Source organism: Aotus nancymaae, unplaced genomic scaffold (assembly GCF_030222135.1).
Source record: "Aotus nancymaae isolate 86718 unplaced genomic scaffold, 86718_ANA_hifiasm-v0.15.2.pri h1tg000022l_1, whole genome shotgun sequence".
Classification (NCBI taxonomy): Eukaryota; Metazoa; Chordata; class Mammalia; order Primates; family Aotidae; genus Aotus; species Aotus nancymaae.
Window position 1 is genome coordinate 17,578,499 of NW_026988435.1, and position 22,271 is coordinate 17,600,769.

Genomic DNA, 22,271 nt, shown 5'->3' on the forward strand with positions numbered 1-22,271 from the left:
ATTGTCCCTTTAAACATCCGATTTAACGAAATTCATCGTAGCAGTGGTTGTAAAACTTATACATCAGCATCACAAGGTGGGACTGTTAACACAAGCACTGAGCCCCAACCTCAGACCATTGAGTTTGAGCCTGAAAATCTGTATTTCTAATAGTTCTTGGCTATACAAGTGCTGCTAACCCAGGAACCATACTCAGAACCACTGCAGCATAAAAACAGAATTCCTGAACAATAGGAAATCACTTTTCTAACTCTATTTGGGCATCTATTTGTTAAAGAACACTTTTCTGTCATTGTATAATTAAATTTCAAGAAGGAGGAACATTTTCCTTCCTTTGAAATATAGTGAAGCTCTAATTTGGTGGATTCATTCTATGTAGAAGTACACAATTATTTTGTTTACATTTTGCTGAATAAACCCTGAAAACTCTAGAAAGAGGACACATCCCACCAAGGTAAACAGCAAGCTACCTTCTCCTTCCCTGGATAAAGCCTCGTGAACCATCATAAAAAGCAATGCAGGCACATTTACATTTCCTCATCAATCCCCTTATTCTTAAATATCTGATGTTTCTTCTGAGAACTAGTCATGTTGACAGCTATTGAAATTACCTTGTGTGCGCACAGGATCTGACATGGGGCTTGGGTCACTGAGACCTTGGGGGTTGATCGCTCTGACCATGAATAAGTAGATTGTATTGGGCCGCAGTCCTCTTACAGTATAGAGGGTGGTCTTTACATGGTTTGCCACAGTCTGCCAGCTATTGCTCACTGATTGGCTGAAACACCAACAGAAATTTCATTTAAAGAACAGTCGTTTGAATACTGGAAATGGAGTTGGATATCAATGACAAAGGTTAATGGCTGAAAATTAAACACACACACACACACAACACTTGAAGTGTTCAGCCCAATAAATGAAACATTTGGATGATTTCAGTTTATTCAACAACAAAGCCGAGCCCACCTAACGAAAGTGCCATGCACAACACAATTAAACTCAGCCCAGGAGATGTGACAGCCCTTTGCTAATGCACAGCAGCCCACTAAATGAATACCTGTAAAAGGAACAGAGGCCAAGATCACAACATCAAGTTTATACAATAAGTATGGTCCTTGTAAATGTATATATATTTATATATACCTTGAAAAGAATAAACCTGTAGAAAGAATAAATGGACTACAGAGTAAATTATGCCAATACATTTTCCTGTTACAAGGTGTGTTTTCTTTTGCATCAATTCCACATGCAATATTATAATAGAGCCTTCTAAAACTACATATCTGTAAAAGAAGAAAGGAAGCATGTAATGAATATTTTCCCTTGGTTACATTTTTAACAAAGTTGTACATTACACAGTATTGTGATTTCTCATCTCAGAATGGTGAAATATCTCTGAATCTGTGTGTGAGGACGCTTTTATAGCCAGCCACAGATAGATGCCATTTTAGAACAGTTTGTCTAAGGTCAAATGTTACTTTTGCTCAGAAGAAGGGGAAAATGTAATTTTCAGGGAAGTTGGTTTATTTTTCTGATATCCTTAACTATCCAAGCATAAGAATTATAGAAACATAGTATTTTTAAATTTGAAAGTTAAGTATCTAGCATTACCTTAAGTAATGATTAGAGAAGCCTTAAAAGAAAGTGATCATTTGTCCTAATGTTTAAAAAGAACAGTGGTTATCCATTAAAATTTATAATGTCACATAAAAGCACATTTGAAAGGAAATATGAAAACACATTTTACCATTCGTGTAAATATTTTATCAAATTCTCATAGGACAATTTTATGATGATATTTGCTAATTTACATTTATATCTTTGAATTGGCAACAATTATTTCAAATAACACATGGAAACGTCTTTTCCATTAAGCAACTAGAAGTATATGGAATAAATTGCTTAATTATTGTTTTTAATTATCTTTCAGGCATATCTAACATATGTATGTAACATATGGTATAAAAACAATGGGATTATTTTAGGTTATGCTCTAATTATTAGGAATAAAAATGCCAGAGTCCCCTGCCTCAATAAATGTTGCATAATTTCAAGACGTCCCTGTGCCTACACCTAATAAAATTATTTTCTACTCAGTTTTAATGCCTACATTATCACATTAAATGCCTACAATGGCCTGGCTAAAAAATGAAGCTAAGTCATTATGTTATGAATTGGTTCCCTATAGACCTAGGCATGAAAAATGCATATTTAAATCTTATAATTAAGTTGTAAACTAAGAAAAATTAAGTATGTTCTTGAATAAAGTCAGATAGAAGAGATGAACTCTTAAAATGCATTGATTGAACTTGTCTTTAATAAAACAGCAGGATAGTTCAGGTGATATTTCAGAATACAAGAGCTAAAGCAAAAACCCAATGGAGAAAAATGGAATTGTCCCATACCTGAAAGCCTCAATGATATATGCACTTGCTGGAAGGGTTCCAGGGGTACCTGGTTGCCAGGACAAGGTGACAGTGTTCTTAGTAACATCAGTGACCTGCGGTTTGGATGGTGGCCCTGGCAGGTCACTTAAATCATAATTTTTACTGATTGTTGCTCCAGATTCTATAGAGGACAGACAGAAAAAACTTCATTCCTGATTGCATAAGTTGACAATACTGCCTAAAAGAAGGAAGCAGTCTACTAAAAGACTTGACCTAGACAGTGAGAAATTCATCTCCATGAATCGTAAGTATGTAAGTGAGTATTTGCTTCTCCTACATGTTAATAAAACTAAGCTGCACTTTTACACATGATCACTAGAATTCCTTACATTTCAGAGGAAATAAAATAACAAGGTTATCAAGGACAAGCATATTAAATTCCACAAATGCAATGGTAGGTGCAAACTCATGCATGAATCAAAAAGTGGCATCAAACGTAAAGACTTAAATTTACATTCAATGAATTAAGCACTTTAATCTCCCGTTAACTTATTATTTGATATTGAGCTATCACTAAAGGGGCTCAAGATTTCTGCTAATTCACAAAGTCCTCACCTGTCACATCCAGCACTGCACTCCAGGAAGTCTCTCCACTTGAACTTGTAGCCACACAAGTATAAGTGCCAGTATCAGAAATCTTGTGTGCATAGAAGGGAGATAATTAAATTGTTTCAATCAATTTGTAGAATAATTACTCAATGACAACCAGGCAATGTTTAATTTCTTAAAGTTAGATGTATCATTTTGCTGTCCAAATTATGCATTAGAGTCAATTATATGCACACGTAAAATATTGAAATAAACTCATATAAATATTATTCATAACTGATCCAAAGGGCTTTTAAAATCATATTTGTGCAACTCAATGTCATTCGTCTGATAAACTATTTGCCCCTCTCTTTCTCTTGCTCCATGGTAATACTCTTGCCTCTTAACTCCATTTTATGGTGGAGCTGTACAATATCTAAATTGTTTATGAACAACTCAGAACAGAATTCATTCAGAATCTTATACACTTCCAGAGAAGCAGCAATGCAAAACTGTCTGTTCTGTCTCAAATAAACTATGTTTCAATGAATAAAATCTACCCGAGAAAATAAGCAATAAGACAGCAGGGGACCACACTTTTCTTTTGAAAGACATGGAAAAAATGAAGAAGAAAAAGAAATCTTTTTAAGGTAAATTTCTTCTTTTAAAAGCTTCAGAATTCACTTAGATGTAAATTACAGTAGTGGAACAATGAATAATATAAAGTATCACTTGAAAAAAAAACATGGTTATGGAGTGACTGCAATTTCAAACTGAAAGGGTCCATGAAAATATCCAAATTCATAACTCTTGTTTTGAGCACAATTGAAATTTGTCATTTCATTGATCACTTCAAATGGTTTTGTTATTCACAGAAGAGTGGCAAAAGACTTGAGAAAAACTTGATAATGTAATCAAGAATTCTCTTGTACAAATACAAAAAGCAGAATATTCTGTGATTATATTTTGAAAAAAGCCCCAAGATCAATAAGAGAGGGAACTCAAATTCTCTCTGTGATCAGGCCTTGTGGGCTTACACTGCAAACAACATTCACTCTCATCAATTTAGGGGTGAAGGAAAAGTCACACTGGGAAGAGAAATCGATGACCAAACAAAATAAGACAAGGCACAAGATGTAGAATTAATATTCTGCGATGAACACGAGTCTAATTGTTGATGAACTATAGTAGTTCACGGAATATTATATCTGCTGGGTTCAAACTGCAAGTGTATTGATGACTCAAGCTTTCTAGATTGATTCTCAGGTAAATCATTAGGACCTGGATGTTACTGCCATTTCACTATCTTAATTGATTTTAAATGTCGTTATGTATTTTAACTTAAGTTTCAAATTGCTCTGGCATGACATTCTTTGCCATATTATCTCTGTACAACTGTCTTCTATTACACAGAGGGATGATGGGGATAGCCATTGTAGAAAGAGCCATTCTTTCAAATGTGGCTGTGCACACATTATAGTCATTAGAAATCCGTGCATTTAAGAAGCATCACTCACAAACTAAATATAATGAGCTGAGGCTGGATTTTAATGGGATGTTCATTTGAATATGGTCTGTGAAAGAGTAAAAGAATTTGCATTTTATTATGGCTGTTGAACTAAAATGTAGCACTTGTTATTACTTGCAAATGCTAAAAGAAAAGTATGTAGGTAATGCTTCTTAACTGCATCTCCTTGTCATTGTGTAGAGATACAAGTGTGACATTAGCTGTGGTAGGTGTGTTTTAATGAGTGCTGGAATATTCTACTTCTCAAAAGATAAAGATTCAGTTACCAATTAGCTGGCCTAGGAGAACACAGTATTCATCATGTTATTTTTTTCCCTTGCATTAAGTACTTAAAAAAAATAGTGAGACACAAAGGAATACAACCTATGGAAACTCTCTTGACTGTATGAGTGAACTACTGGAAAGCCCATTTTGCTCTCCCTTTAAAGACAGTCATATTCCAGAAAAAGAACGTTTTCATTTTGGAGTTTCTCAAAAACCTAAATTGCATTGCTAAAGCTCACACTTGTATGACCATCATCACCAGATTTTAGTCCTTTAATTTTAAATATGTCTTTTCTGGTCAGGAGTGCTTCTCATTTTTTCCACCCTTGTCCTTTTACCCTTAATAAATTGCTTTAAAAAGAGATTAATGTGTAGGCAAACTCCATCACCTACTTTTCTCCTTGTACCCTTGGCTGCAGACAAGCCCCAGGAGCTGGCATCTCAGAGAGACTGCTCAGAACCCTGTCAGAGGGCTCAAAGTTTGTTTGACATCATCAAGCACCCACCTTTAATTACTTCTTTCAAACACTACTAGAAATCTTGACTACTCAAGCATACCCTTTAATTCAGTGATACAGTGAAAATGCATTAACCTCCATGGCCCAAGTCTGCCTTTAGCCCAGAGATGGAGGTTAAAGTGTTTACACAAAGAGAGTTGGCATTAATTTTTTAGTAACTTCCATTTTGTTCAAAGGAGGTTAACAATTAATTTACAATAAATAAAAAGACAGGCTCAAAATATCTGTATTAATTTACTTTTAACTTAATTTGGCCTTATTTTTTTCTACTTCAAGCAATAATTAATGCCTGCTTCTCAAAAATTAAAGACAAATATTATATATACAAATTAAAAACTTATGTGTTCTTGTGTGCACATAGAAAAAATAGTGACTTTGTTTTGTCATATATATCTGTATGATATAGTGATAATCACATAAACCTATAATTGTAAATATATTCCCATCATAAGAGAAGAATATGCCAAATTGTCATCATTTGGAAATAAGTGTAGTTAAAAATGTTTCCCTTTCTTTTTAGCTCCAGAATGGGAAAATTCTAAAAAATAGTTTTCTTCATCTTGGCTCTGAATTTCTACCTGGACATAAGATTCTACTAACTGCTCCTCCACTGAATTTTTCTTCATGCACTATTACATCACCTACCTTAGTTCTGAGTCTCACCCTCAATATTGTGATTACTAAAATATACTCTCCAGCTGTAGCATAGCACTCGCTATGCAGCAGTTACGAGGCAGAGACTTACAATACCTGGTTGAATGAGTTGAATATACTTACTGGTAGAGGACAGGTGGCCTCCACAATAACATCCTTCTGGTATTTGTATCTTGTGTAATCTTTCACCTGGAGTGTAAGCGAAACCTGCTGGTTTTCTTTTGGCCAATGTAATATTGCAAAAATGTCAGTATGTCATGTTTGTGATTCGTTACATAGGCCTGGAGTGTCCATCTTGCTGGGAGACTCTCTTTCTTACTGACTTGGAGAAAGCAAGTAGTGATACAAGAAAGATCCAGATGGCAAAGGACTAAAGGCTACCTCCTACCAACAGCCATCAAGAAGGTGAGGCTGTTAGTCCAGTAGCCACAAGGAACTGAATGCTACCAGGAATAATGTTGTTTGTAAGCAAATCCATCCTGTGTCAATCTTCATATGAGATGGCAACTCTAAATGACATCTAACTGTAGCCTTGTAAGACTCTGAAGCAAAAGACCCAGCTAAGTTATGTCTAGGCTCCTAACTCACAGAAACAGTGATATAATAAATGTGTGTTGCTTTTAACCACTATATTTTTGTTAATAGTGTTACATAATAATAGATAACTGATACAATATTCAGAAGTAGACATCTTATTTTGAGTTGCTCCTGAAGCAGGACTGACTTATTAAGTTATCAAGAATGCTCATTCTTTATCATGTAAATATCAGTAAAAAACCATCAATGCCTTGTTTTTTCTGTGGGTTTAAATCTAAACTTCACTGCAACTTAACCTAAAATCTAAGGTTTTCCGCTAATTAGGCAAACTTGCCTTTTATGTACTCAGTCTCATCTCTTTGTTTTTCTTCTACTCACTTCTTTGGCCAAGCCACTTTAACTACATTTCCTTAAAATGTTCTTTGGTTAATGAAAGTACATCAGAAGTGTTTGTCACTTTTGTCATTTCCAATATCCTACTCCTCCTATTAATGTTACGTGTTTAAGATTTCTAGATTTATTGATTGTATACATATGGAATGGAATGCAGGAATAAAAGTTCCAAAGTTCTGTTTTGAATGTGTGAGTAACAAAAAAATAAAAATAAAAAGGACCTTTCCTCTAATTTCAATCCATCATTTTTAAAATAAGTAAAAACTTTAACTGTTTTTAAATATACAGCAATTATACTAGGATATAAGATTTTAACTTCACAATATAATTTTTCCGTAGAGCAGCACTTATGTGTAGATCACGATTCAAGTGCAAGTTCAGTATTACTTACCCGTAAATTCTTAATCTGCAGGGTGCCTTGCTCTTGTATAGTTGCTCTGGGATCTCTACCCAGAAAAGTAAATCCCTCCTTTAGCCAGCTAATTACAGGAAGAGGATCACCAGTGGCTTTACATTTCAGTAATGCTGTACCATCCACTGCCAGTGTTTGGTTGGCTGGGCCTTGTAGAATTATAGGTGGAGGTCTATCTGTCAAAACTAAAGAATAAAGCTATTTTCAGGGTATTTTAACTTCAATGAAGTCCAGTAATCTTGATATATTGACATTGAAAGTAAGGTGAAATCCCAACACAATATGTATTATTCATAATTTATTCTAAGTAATATGTATATTTTTAGTAATATATATTCTAAATCTATCATACATCTATCATCTATACATACATACAAATATAGTATACTACAGCCATACTATTTTTGTCAATAACTTCCTCTGTGTTACCTATAATTAAAATGATATTGAGATCTTTATTAGAGTTCACAGTTTGGAAGAATAAAACATTAAAAGTAAGCAGCCTTTTCAGAATCTATCATGAGAAAGCCAATCATATTTAATTGAAGCTAGAATTTATGATACAGGGTCCCTTCATATCAAAACATTGCAGATTCTAAACCTACTTTATTCATGATAAAACCCAAGAAAAATAGTAAAAATTATTTATTGTTCACAAACAAAAATTGGAATCATTTATTTTACAGCTTTTTTTCATCAAATTTTTACTTTCAATACTAAATAAAATATTTTAAGAAAATACTGAAGTAGAATATTTTAATAATTCTGGCACATCTGGCAATAATTAGGCAAATAGAAATTCAAACTGAAAGTTTCATGGGACTTATCCTTCTGGGTCAAAAAGAGAAGGCCAATAAACAAAACATTATAATTTTTAATGCAGTGAGAAAGTGAGTCTGTATTACCAAAGTAGCACATACTAATTAAATTTTAAATGATTTTTTTCAAATTAAATACCTATGCAGAATTCAGGTAACTTCTTATAACCTGCTTTTATTGTCATATCCATGAAATCATTAGATGCAGCCAAAGGTCATCTAATTAGTTTTTTTCTTTCCTTTTTTTACTGACCAAATGAGTAGCTCATCACCTTTTGAATGAATCTGATCAATAAAGTAATTGAAAATCTCCTGGCCAGACATAATTTTCAGTTTCAAGGATGTTATGGGTGAAAGATGACCACAGGTTTCCATGACACTAAGGTCAAAGGTTAAATGAACATTTAGGGATTCCAGTGATCTGTGAACAACTCCATGGTTTTCTCTCACTATGCATTATAAATCCTCAATAAACCATTCATAAAAGATCATGATGTGACATTTATTGTCAGGACAAGATATAAATATATCTTCTCTCTCCAGTCTTTTTAATTTCTATTCGCTCTATTCACAGAATGCTGATTACAATTTCCTAATTCTCTGAGAGAAAAAGAGCAAAAGAAAAGAAGAAATAAAGAACAATGGCAGTGAACTAATGCGGAGGTCTTCTAAAGAAATATATTGAAACTCAAGTATATTGAAACATATTAGCTTAATCTATGATCAGTAAACTTGTTCCTCAGCATAGCACTATTCATCATCATTAGCAATTTCATCTTTTCTGAATCCTTGAATTATAAATATTTCCAGAAAGTGAGTCTATATAAAAATGTGACAACAGATTCACTAATATAAATGGAATACAGGAATATCTCAGGGGTATTTTAGGTTTGGATCTAGACCACAACAATAAAGCAAATACTGCAATAATGAAGGTCACACAGATTTTGTTTCCCAGTACATTTAGGAGTTATGTTTACACTATGCTGGAGTCTATTAAGTGTAGAATAATACTAAGTCGAAAAAAAAAAACAATGTTCATACCTTAAAAATACTTTATTGCTAAAAAATCCTAACAATCATTTGAGCCTAGAGTGGTAATATTTTCGGTGATGGAGGATCTTGCCTCGATGTTGATGGTTGCTAACTGACCAGGGTAGTGGTTGCTGAAGTTAGGGGTAGTTGCGCCAATTTCTTAAAATAAGACAATAAAGCTTACCATATTGATTTACTATTCCTTTCATGAAAGATTTTTCAGTAGCATGCAATGCTGTGTGACAGTATTTTATCCACAGTAAAATATCTTTCAAAATTGGAGTCAATTCTCTCAAACTTTGATGTTGCTTTATCAATTAAGTTTACGTGATACTTTGAATCCTTTGTTGTCACTTCCACAAGCTTAAACAGAAGTAGATTCCATCTCAAGTCATCACTTTCTTTGCTTATCCATAAGAAGCAGCTTTTCACTTGTTCACCTTGTATCATGTGACCGTAGCAATTTAGTCACATCTTCAGGCTCCACTTCTAATTCTAGTTCTTTTGCTATTTCTATCACACATGCAGTTACTTCCTCCACTGAAGTCTTGAACCCCTCAAAGTCATCCAACATTACAAACTCCTGGTAATGTTGATGTTTTGGCCTGATCCCATAAATCATAAATGTTCTTCATGGCGTCTAGAATGGTAAATCCTTTCCAGAAGGTTTTTAATTAACCTTGCCCAGATCCTTCAGTTGAATTACTGTCTTTGGCAGCTATAGCCTTGAAAACATATTTCTTGAATAAGACTTGAAAGTTGAAATTATTCTTTGATCCATAAGCTTCTGAATAGATGTTGTGCTAACAGATATAAAGACATTAATATCTTTGTACATCTCTATCAGAGTTCTTGGGTGACAAGGTACATCATGGATGAGAAGTAATGTTTTGAAAGGATTTTTTTTTTTTCTGAAGAGTAGATCTCAATAGTGTACTGAAAATATTCAGTAAACCATGCTGTAAACAGATGTGCTGCTGTCATTCAGGCTTTGTTTTTCCATTTATAGAGCACAGGCAGAGTAGATTTGGAATAATTCTTAAGGGTCATAAAATTTTCAAAATAGTAAATGAGCATTAGCTTAATCCTAAAGTCACCAGCTACATTAGTTACTTACAGGAGAGTTACCCTGTCATTTGAAGCCAGGCATTGACTTCTCTTCTTCAGCTATGAAAGTCCTATATGGCATCTTCTTTCAATATATGGCTGCTTTGTCTACATTGAAAATCTGTTTAGTGTAGCTAGTTTCATTAATGAGCTTCTGAATAACTACATGAAGCTCAAAATCAGCTCTTGATGCTTCACCTTGTACTTTTTGTTATAAAGATGGCTTTTCTCCTTAAATCCCATCAACCAACCCCTGCTAGCTTCAATTTTTTCTTCTACAGCTTCCTCACGTCTCTCAGCCTTCACGTAGCTGAAGAGAGTTAGGGCCTTGCTCTGGATTGGCTTTGGCTTAAGGGAATGTCATGACTCACCGATCTATCCAGACACTAAAACTTTCTTCTTATCAGCAATAGGCTGTTTGACTTTCTTATCATTTTTGTGTTCACTGGAGTAGCACTTTTAGTTTCCTTCAAAACTTTTCCTTTGCATGCATAACTTTGCTAACTGTTTAGCACAAGAGACCTAGCTTATTGGCCTTTTTCGGTTTTTGACATGCCTTCCTCACTAAACTTAAGCATTTGTAGCTTTTAATTTAAAGTGAGAGACATCTGATTTTTTGCTTGAACACCTGGAGGCCATTGCAGAGATACTGATTGGCCTAATTCCAAAACTTCTGTGTCTCAAGGAATAGGGAGGCTCAGGGAGAGAGAGAAAGACAGGGAATTGCCAGTGGGTAAAGAAGTCAGAGTACACACATGTATCAGTTAAATTTGCCATCTTATATGGGTGCAGTTTGTAGTAACCCCCCAAAATTATAGTAATTTCAAAGATCACTGATCATAGACCACCATAACAGATGTAATAATAATGAAATTGTTTGAAATATTGTGAGAATTACCAAAATATGACACGGAAACACAAAGTGAACACATGACATTAGTAAAATGGCACCAATAGACTTGCTTGACCCAGGGTGGCCATAAACCTTCAATTTGTAAAAAACTTGGTATCTGCAAAGTACAATAAAACAAGGTATGCATGTAATCATTTGTTTCTCTGAACATGACATACGTTTTCATTCTACCATGGAATTTCAAATGGCTCTAAAATTCCCTGAATTATTATAAAAATAAATGTGTTCGAAATGAAAATAATGGCTCAGATATTACTAAAAAAATTATTAACCAATATGAAAAATCAAAACTATGAATAGAAGCTTAAGGCATGAGCCAATATGGCAATTTCAGTTTTAGAGACAGATTCATTTATAATATGTGTGTATATATTTAGTTCTTATAGTTCATTTCTTTACTGTCAACATCAACAACACTGTAATTTCCAATCAATGTGTCTGCAAAAGGATCTTGACTTTGTAATTGCTTACTCAAGTAAAAATCAATATAGGAATTAATATCCAAGCCAGTTGTAACTAGATGGCCAGAGCCATCTCAGTTGGTAGAAGGTTTAAAGTTGGTTATCACTTATTTTTGACCAGAAAGAAATCTAGAATAACTACTGATTTGTGAGATATCATGTAAGGTCTCAAAGGTTTTCCACTTATTGTATCAGATGTAATTCTGAATATCCACCTGTTTTATGAACCATACAAGTCACATCAACTGGCTCTTTTAGTTCATCAGTTTTGCTTTCTACAAATATGGTTTGCCTTTTCCATAACAATTTCTTCATTTAGAAACATTTGAGAGTCAATCTTCCATAAAATATTGTAAGTAGCTAAATGTTAGCCAATATCATAAGCATTATATTTGGAGTGTTCTTAGGAATAGAATAAAATGTAGGTTTTGACCACAATATCTTATTTTTCAAGTGTATGTATCTGGACATTTTTGCTGACAGGTGAAACCATAAAATCTTTAAAATGATTAATAATTACCTTTTATTCTTTTAAAGAAATATGGAGGTACAGAGAATCAAAGACCTTGCCCATCTAAAGAAGAATTTCTCATCACTGCTACCCTTGAACCTGACTTCTCCTTTCAGTTCCATAGCAGTAAATCTCTGCAGCATCAGCAGGTGCAGCCATTAACGACTCAATGTCCCTGCAGCCAATGTTTGTCTGTTCTATTTATTCCCATTCCTGACATGTCACTGAATCAGGCCATACCATGAACAGATATTAAAAAATACTGCCTTTCTATTAATTTTAAATGACCTTTTAATCTACATGTAAATTTGAATTGTATGAAAGCACATCAAATTTCACCAGCAGATAAAGAAGGGGATCAACAGAAGCCACAGACCATAGCACTTATATTTCAGAAGCCAGCATTAGGGGAGAAAACAAAAATAAAAATCCTCACAAATATAGGAGAGTAAGAAAGAATTTTCAATTTAAGACATCAAAGAATAGGGATTAAATTCACGCTCAGAGGTTCATGAAATAACTCAAACTCGCTAGCTGTCAATTGTGACAAATAAGCTGCTGGGGAAAAAATCAGATTATGCAGAACCCTTCATCCTTTTCAACTTTCACTATGAATGTAGGTGCCTCAGTTAAGATTCAAAGTGCCTATGTGCAAACAAAAATAATCATTTTAGCATTCTTCAGCACTTTGAAAGGTAGTTAATTTAACTTAGTGAATGAATAATTAAAGTCATAGGAATGTCCTCATGCAATTAGCTAACTGAAAACTCATCTCTGATAATATTAAAAGTGGTATCACCTCCTCCTAGAGCAAAACAAAATTATTAATGTCTAGTAGAACCAATCATGTCAGCATAAAATCTAAATAAAGATATTCAGATTATATTTTAACATGCAGTGAGTGTAATAACATTTATTTAATATAATGCACTATTCTATTTTTAAGAATTAAGTACTTTGTCTCTGAAGTTCTTCTTTAGGAAAAATAACTGGTATTCAATCAGGGAGAATTAGAAACTATAAAAAAATGTGACCCGGATTCAAAGTGAAAAGATAAGCACACACAGAGATGATTTAACAAATCAGCAAGCTCCACATGATCAAGATGTATCTAGAAATAAAAATCATTGTTTTCATAAGAGAAGTTGAATAAAGATATCGCACCATCAGTAACCTCCAGTTGAGCTTTTGCTAAAATGCTTCCTGCCACAGTTAAGGCCTGGCAGATGTAGTAACCTGCGTCGGAACGTTGAATGTTGGTGATTGTGAGGTCTCCTGTTGGTGAAACTGAGCATCTACTGTTGGGCTGCTGGGGCTGGTTTGGGAAAAGTAGGTTCTGCGGAAGCAAACACAGTCTCATCAGTATTCTTTTTACTTAAAAAAATGTTAATAAAAGCTACTACAATTAGCGAATATAACGGGAAAAAGAAAATATATAGATTAAAAAATATATGGCACAGAAATGTTTAATGCCACACAGTGGGTTTCACTGATTGATAAGCTTTTTCCAATTCGTGGTGAAATAATACACTCTAAAAAGTCACTATCTGCTAGCTGAAAGAAGAGTCATTTGTGTTTTTAAAGAATAGGGATCTTTATCCCAGCCTGATTTTCTGCTAGTTACTTAATATCTTCAAAACTGGTTTCTTCACCCGGAAAATGGGCAAAACAGCTCTTATCTGACTCAACTACGAAGGCCTTATGAAGATCTGGCCATAGTGTTAACTGTGTATGGGTTCTATAAACAGCACAACACTGAAGAATGCAAAATATAATCGCCATTAATCATTTGAATACTTGATGGACTCAGTTGAATTTCTCCCAAAGTTGTTCAAAAGTGTGTGACAGAGAGCTGACTCTACTACTACAAAGTTTTTGCAGCTTTGAATGGAGCTATGAACAAATGCTACATTCTAAGCAAGATTAAACAAATTACTGTAGATAAAAAGAAAATGTAGAATTTTTCTAAAAGTGTATACCTTAAACAATTTCATAGTATTACTTTCTTTTAAAAACAATATTACTTTAGTTTACTCTATATTTCTTATTAAAAACATATTGCCTAATCACAAATTGTAAAAGTTCTGCTATGAGAGGAGTCACATTAATTTGGATGAAGTATGTTGCTTTACTGTTGTTCAATTAAGGAAAACATTTGAGTATAATAAATTATATTGAGGCATGTTTCCAAGTTGGATTATAAATAAGAAGATATCAATTTTTATGTTGTATTTACTTACAAAAAAGGACATAATAACCCTCTGGGATCTGTTTCTCCATATAGTAATTAATTTTCCAGGTTTGTAATTAAACAGTTTCAATACGTTGCAATCAGGAGGTAATAACATTCAATTAAAGGCACAGGACACATTTTCACCTTAAAATGTTTTTACCCTTGAAGTAATACCAATGGAAGAGGATAAAATAGGGTATTAACACTTTTCAATTATGCTAAATGACTTTAATCCAGCAAATGATGTCCCACTTTAATTAGAAGCTCTTCTCTTTATTGCAACATGATGGATGTCCACTTTATTAGATTCAAGTGTGACACTATAAGCCCACTTTACATAAACATTACCATGTTATTAAACTCCTTCTAAAAGGAGTGATGTTTGGTAGCATGTCAGAAATGTAATTTCAATATGCTATTGACCTCATAAAATGTGTACTAGTGTATAAGGCTAGACATTTTCATGCATATGAAACACAATTTGAGAATCAGTTCATTCTACTGTAGATTCCAAATGTTTTACCAAAATAAAGCAGCTAAAAGAGAGAATCTAAATCTTGAAGTCATTTGAAAATGATACAATAACTCAAAGTGCACACTTTCCTACAATTAGCCATTAGAATACTAATTTACATAGCACTAATACATCAGATGGGCTTTATTCTCTATGGGATCTGTTCCTCTACGATGTACCATCAGTCCACCTTCTAAATGATTCTTTGACATGGAAAATGGCATTATATGAAGGTTAACCCATCATCTTTATTCCCTGCTTGCATGACATAGGCAAAAGAAAATGGATTACGAGAAAACCTGGGAACTTCACAGCTCTTCCTGCCTTGGAGAGTGCCTGGGTATCCTATTAGAGCTAATTGGCATTATCAGTATATATTGAGGAATATGGACTATTAAGTCCAGGCTTTTAACAGTTTCTACTGATGGATGGTCATAGATCACTGTAAAAACTGGATACTAGAGATAGTAAGTCCGATTTATTTTTTCCCAATATTCCAATTCATGATTTGAAAATTTGTAATTTGCTCAAGCACTTATCTCTTGTTATCATTCACAGTATTTTTTTTTCTCTCTCTCCCTCTTTCTTCCACCCCATCCCTCTCTATCTCTACCTCTGTCTCTGTGATGGGAGAGAGATAGGTGAGGAAAAGAAAACTAGACATAGGATTTTGTGTAATCTTTAACATTAACATATCTGGAATTATATACTATTTCGTTAAATGCAAAAAAAAAAAGGAATACTTAAAAGCTATTTGTTATTTATTTTGAAACCATTAAAAAACAATGTAGCATATTTAAATACCATATGTTTATTAAACTACAAGGCCAATACACATTTTATGCACTACCTTGTAATTCAACTTGAAGCCACTTTAGGGGATGTGATTTACACATGATATGGTCTTATCTATATACTAAAAAGGCATGTTATAATGAGATTTCACTCAATACATGGATATAAAGTGTAAATATGCAATGACCAAATTGCTTTACATCATATTTAGTATCAGTGACATAACATCTTGCTTAACCTTCTTAATGTGTAAAGCAATTTTATATGTAAACTGACCAATTCATTTAAACTTTACTTGGGTGAAGTAAAAAGTATTAGCTCTGTATTTTAGATTAAGAAAATGAGGTTCAGCAAACTTAAATACCACTACAAAGTTTGTACAATTTATAAGGTGGAAACTGGATTTTGAATTCTCTCCATTTTCTGTATGTGTGTGTATGTGCATTTATATATGTGTGTGTGTATCTATGTGTGTGTGTCTATGTGTGTGTGTATATGTATGTGTGTGTGTGTGTTTCTATGTGTGTGCATGTGTGTCTATGTGTGTCTATGTGTATGTGTGTGGTGTGTGCATGTGTGTGCCTATGTGGTGTGTCTGTGTGTATGTGTGTGCCTGTCTCTGCATGTGGGTGTATATGTATATGTGTCTATGTGTGTGTGTGTCTGTGTTTAACTGTCATGTTGCCTTACACTCACTTTAGAGTCTGAGACGCTAACATCTGAAAAGAATTTAAAAGCAAAGAGTCAAAAAACTCTATGTGTAGAATCCTATTTTCTAATTACTAAATTATAAAGAAGATTTGCGAGTTAAGGCCTGGAACAGTTCTGATGTGGGATAAGGCAATGGCCATTACCTTTCCTTACATTTCCATCACTACACTTACATTCACAAATCCCAAGAGGAGATTTGAGGAGAGTTGAGTAAAGAATAAAATGAAGAGAGTTGAGTAAAGAATAAAAGGCCATTTGTCCATCCAGACTGAGCTGTTAGAACTGCTAGCTGGGAGCTGGTACAGGAATTTACAGAAACCCACAACAATTAGAGATAACGGCTGAGCAGAACTTCTAAAGGCTTCCTTGCACACATGCATGTTGCAGATAAACATATATAAGCTTTAATCAACAGATTCTTCAAATGCAACTTACATTTCCCATCTCTGACCAAGGTTTTAGATTTCCAGAGATGTTTAATAATGATTTCCATTATTCACCCCAAAATTTTTCTGGAGCGTGTAGTAATAACAGAAAGTGATAAGGAAGACCACCAGTAGGTCTCTTCCTCAGAATATGCCTAGTAGTGCATGTTTCTAGAAAGTTTAGAATGAAAATATCTCCAGGTCCCATAGGAATGCACAGATAAATTCTTAGGCATACAACACAATTTTTGATCTAGTTTAAGCTGGAAATGTCACTCATTGCCTAAGAACCTAGAGGCTAAGCACTTGTCCAAGTTTAGACCAAGTTCTCAATGAGAAAACTAGTGTATCCAGTTGACTTTTCATAGCGACTCTGAGAGGCTATGTTGCCCAGAGAGGGAGCTGGAGAGGACAAACCAGAGCAGAGCAAAGACAAGACAGCTATGGGTTCCTTCTAATGTACTATGTATTATTTACTGTCTAACCCCACTGTGGATGAATCCAGGAAGAACAGGGAAGAAAAGATTTATCCTACTCTTAAATGGAAGCACACTTTAATTAAGGATAAGAAAAGTCATTTATGCTACATATCTAAAAGAGAGGATTGAAATTAAATTCTGGGCCAATTAAAAAAATATTTTCCATGTCACAGAGACTGCATATGTCCTGACTGTATCATACCACTTAACTCAATGCAAGAAAACAAAATTAGCTTCACATTCACAGCTTTTAAATAGCTACAGAGGTTTTGGTTGGACTTTTAAAGGTAATTTTGTTACACTGCTTTATTGCTATTCTATGTAAGAGACAGAATTTTGAAAAAATTAGTACTAGCAAATAAAGAATGCTATTACTAGAACATCTGACTCCCACTTATTTTTAAACTCATCGGTCTCTTTTTCAGAAATAAAATAAATTCAAACATTGAGAACAAGAGAAGCAAGGCAAGCTTTGAGGAGCAGCAGAGACTGGGGAAGTTCAGACATTTCAGAAAAGCAGTGAAACCTCACACTCACCTGGCTGCCTTCTTTCTGCCAAAAAACAGCTGGCTGTGGGTTTCCTTTAGTTTCACAGGGAAATGTCACTGTTCGACCTTGAGCAACAATCTGATCTCTTGGCCGAACCACAAACTGTGGGGGAGCTATAATTTAAAAGAAAAGAAAGTGTGTAAATATCAACCATTGACAAAGAAAAATACATCAAAGAGAAAATATAGCACTATGTTGATTGTTCAGTGCCAGAGAGAGACTACAGTTTTTTATTTACCTTTATACACTTTTCTAAACACAAAAAGAAAGACATTATATTCAATCAAATGTGAGAAAAGAAGCAAATTTTTAGCAGACATATTTTAAATGTTGTACATTGTAATCCTTTGGCCTATATATACTTGCATAGGAAATTAGTTTTTTTATGATTTTAACATTTTTAAGGAAAAACATGGATGCTTAAGTTGGTTCTGCTTTTTAAATAGATAAAGACAAAAAAGAATCACTCTCTTATTCGACCATCTCCTTCCTATAAAGTCAATCTATTGACAAACATTGATTGTTTTTGTAGTAACTACAAGAATTATATAAGGCACAGGGATACCAGAAGGTATAAAACATGATCTCTATTCTTAAAATACTTAGATTCTAGTATCCAAGAGTTGAAAGATTAAAGACATTGAAGAATTGAAGAGATGGAAATTACATACAAGGATAATAAGCAATGTAAATAAATGTATTAAAATGGTTGACTCAATCTAATTTATTTCATTTAGATAACATAAACATTAGTCAGGTAATTACTATGTTCCCCTACTGAGCACTAAACATACAGAGATGGAAAGCTTTTATTCTGCAGCCATCAAGACGCTTGTAGTCTAATGGAAATGAAAAACACAATGACAATGACAAAAGTGAAAACAAAATTAAATCAACACATCTAAGACTGCCGTTAAGTGCAATATTAGAGTTAATTTCAGAGCACAGTGGAGAATTTAAGTTTTGTATATATAATAAATTTAATAAGACTTAGGAAAAAGAAATCCCTTTGTGTTGTCAAACCTATGGAAGGCTCTGTTTAGAAAATGGGCATTATGGGAGCTTTGAGGTAAATGGAAAAATGAACACATTCCGAACAAGGAGATTATGGAGCAAAGTATAAGAAGCAAGAACAAACTTAGGAAACAGTGTGTAATTTGGCAGGCTGGAGGGTCAAGTTATGTAAACACTTGTGGCTACAAACCAGGGTTTAAGAAGTCAAACTGAGGATTTTATTCTGACTTTTTCTAAACTGAAAAGTGACAGATGCAAAAGATAATTTTTGGCATCTTTTACTCTCTAATGAATGTAGCACGGATTGGAGGGAAAGGCATTTAGTCTATAAAGAAGGAGTCTGCTGGAAGTTAGCAAAATGGTACAGATGAAGCTAATGAGATCAAGACATAAGTAATTCCTTTATTACATTCGAAAATAAAACAAAGGAATGGGGGTAAAAATCCTAAGAAAGTTCAGATTTAAATGGTAGTCTAATGATAATGAGAGAGAATAAAGTGAAAGACAGTAAGCAGTATTGTTGGAAGTTTTCACAAGGGCATCTCCCTACCAAAACGCATTTTCGTTGAACAGAAAACACGTGCATTCCATGGCTTTTCTAATAATTGATTTTTACTTTAACTAGCTGCTTAGCCTACAAAACTGAGACCAAGAAAATATTTTAAAATCAGCTTTAGTTTTTAGAACTCAGTGGTACTCTAAAGCCCTCTAACAATAAGTGATGTCTGGTAAAAACTGTCACCTGGAATCATTTCAGTCCTTCAGGAGAAAAGAAATGTAGGTCCAAGAATGAGGTAAATGTACAGCAGCCCCAAACATGCAACCAATTCCTCATCCTTACAAGAATGCTAACATAGAAAAAGCAGCAGCATTTTTCCAAACAATTCACTGGGATGTGTATAGACTTATTTTTTAAGTTCTATTATACTGCCTCCTAGTTCAACACATCTAACACATACCCCAGGGACAAACGGGATAAATCTACTAAGTGAAATTTTCTTCTATAACTATAGATAACAGAAGACTCATTCTAGCAGTATGGAGAACCCAGATTTATGAATCTGTTTGGACAGAGCGTGGTATATGTTGCCCTGTATTTTCAGAAGATTACTTGCTTTTAACAATCTTCTTGTTATTTCTATACAATTCTCCTGAATCAGCAGATACATTGATTTTTGTTTCTAATGCTTTCTAATAAAATGATAGTTTAAATCAATGTTACAAAATTACTTTAGAGAAAACTCTTAAAACACTGCAGTGACCATTTTTCAGTAGAAATGTGAAACCAGGTATTTGTACCAAAAAAAGACTTAAGGTTTGTTTCTATCATCTGCAATACTGTAGAAAAATTATCTTTGTTATGAAAAAGTTAGGAATGAGTATATGGTATCTGTTCGTAATCCTATAAAGAAAAGTAATAGTGCCAACATGGACACTTGCCAAGTGAGAGGTATTAAATAATTTACCATGTATCTAAAATTATTAAAAATTCAAAACTCAGTTCAGTCAAAATCAATCATTTACAAGACTTGAATAAAAATCACCTATTTAGCTTATTAGTTAATTTATACTGCTTTGGACCAGAAATAATTTAAATTACTTCACAAAAGTAGTTAGTAAAACCTTCGAGTCCTGCATACTCTATCTAGTCCTTCCTTGCAAAATTTTTAAATAAATTAAATGGAAATACACATGATTGAAATTATGAAATAAAATCAGTGAAATATAAACATATATTTATATATTTTATACTTTTAAGCACATTATTCTTCAATTATCTGTCCAGGAAAATTACCAATCTATATCAGTAAAATTACCAATCTATATCAGTAACATTACCATCTGTACTTTAGAAGTACAGATTTCCATGAATTCAATTTTAAAACTTTTGAAAAATTTTTTTTGTAGATGAGTGATATTGCAAAATGCTTTTGGCATCCAGATACTACAATTTTAACCCAGCTGCTAAAATACAGTCCCCAAAATAAGGACTGGCAAATGACCACATCTATGCATCCACTTTTCTGAGAAGAGGTAATTCATTTATTCACTCAAAATGTATTGATCAACCAGTAATAATATACATTCTGCTTGGTACAGGAGATGGGAAGCCAAATAAAATAGCTCTTGCCCTATGGCAGAGGCTTCCAAGTAAACATATAAATAAATATGCAAATATAGCAAAATGTGATTTTTGAGCGAAAACAGAAAAAATGCAGAAGGCATTGGGGGAGAAAGAGTAGAACAGAACCAATCAGGCCATGTTGTAAGGGAAAAAAGAGAAAAGGGGCCAGGACATGGCTACACTAGAGCTGTACTTTGGAGGACAAGAAACAGTTGACTAGGCGAACAGTGGTAAGGTCACTTGGGACAAAGAGAAGCAGCACATAAGGCAGAGACCCATTGAACTGGATTTTTAGGGTGTGTGAAAGATTCTGATAATAAAAGAAATCTGGGACCTAGAGGTGATATAGGTAGGGCCAGATGATCTCTGCTAAAGGAGTGTTACATTTTGTCTTTATGAAGATCTGTTCAAAGACATTTTTGTAAGAAAGATATAATCAGATTTATATTTTGGAAAGGGTGCTTTGGAAGCAGTGTAGATGAGGATTGGAGAAAGAGTAAAGTCAAAGAGCTGGGAAATGTTTGCAAGTTGAGGCAGAAAATCCAGTTGAGAATTTGTATTTATAGGAGCACCTAAAGATAACATTTCATCAGGACTGTTATAGGACAAAGAAATTCTGCAAAATCACAGCATGATATTTACCACTGATGGTATAATCTAAAAAGGCCAGGAAATTCTAATTTCTAGAGCTTTTATCCAATTCTGGATTATATGAAAGACCACTAACAAAAAACTGTCAGTATCTATGTTATTTATCTTATAAAATATATTTTCATGTGATGTTTACTTATATTGTACGTTTACTCCAAGTTGTAAATGTGCTGTATTTCAAATGCATCCAATAGATTATTGTCACCAGAACTTATGCCACATTGATCTTGCTGGAATGAAAATCGTCTTATCATTTTTTAATTAAAAGAATTAAAAATATAGAAACATTTATCAAAGCAAAAAATTTGAAGAGTATTCAAGTCTGTGAAAATATACATCCTTTCCTACAATCACCTGAAGGTGGAACAAAGAAACGAATTGCATCAATCACTTTTACTTTTGTAGACTCTCTCTCTGCCCAAGATCTATATTGCAATCTTTTGTGAAGGGATGTCAGCTGAAGGAATTTACTTTTGAGGTTTTAAATGAAAAATTACATCAATAATTCTTCCGATAATACTCCGCAGTTTCAGTAGCTCTGCCAGGTGGCACTGAAAATGGTCTGAAAAGACAGTAGTTGGCTGATGGCACCAATGGGAGGGAGTAGACAGAGGTGGCATTTTATCAACACAGCACAATAGCACAAAGT

The 22,271-nt window shown here is 33.8% G+C and overlaps 1 protein-coding gene across 27 annotated transcripts in view; it reads right to left on the reverse strand.

The window, feature by feature from the left end:
• Positions 1 to 22,271, reverse strand: part of ROBO2 (roundabout guidance receptor 2) — a 1,679,075-nt gene that overhangs the window by 83,795 nt on the left and 1,573,009 nt on the right. For all 27 annotated transcript variants that reach the window (XM_012444747.2, XM_064380041.1, XM_064380040.1 and 24 more), the window contains 6 exons: positions 17,821 to 17,945; positions 13,291 to 13,462; positions 7,261 to 7,466; positions 3,003 to 3,084; positions 2,406 to 2,568; positions 612 to 778 (listed from right to left, as the gene is read on the reverse strand). In XM_012444747.2, the coding sequence (XP_012300170.2) occupies positions 612 to 778; positions 2,406 to 2,568; positions 3,003 to 3,084; positions 7,261 to 7,466; positions 13,291 to 13,462; positions 17,821 to 17,945 (915 nt within the window). The remainder of the gene's footprint in view (positions 1 to 611; positions 779 to 2,405; positions 2,569 to 3,002; positions 3,085 to 7,260; positions 7,467 to 13,290; positions 13,463 to 17,820; positions 17,946 to 22,271) is intronic.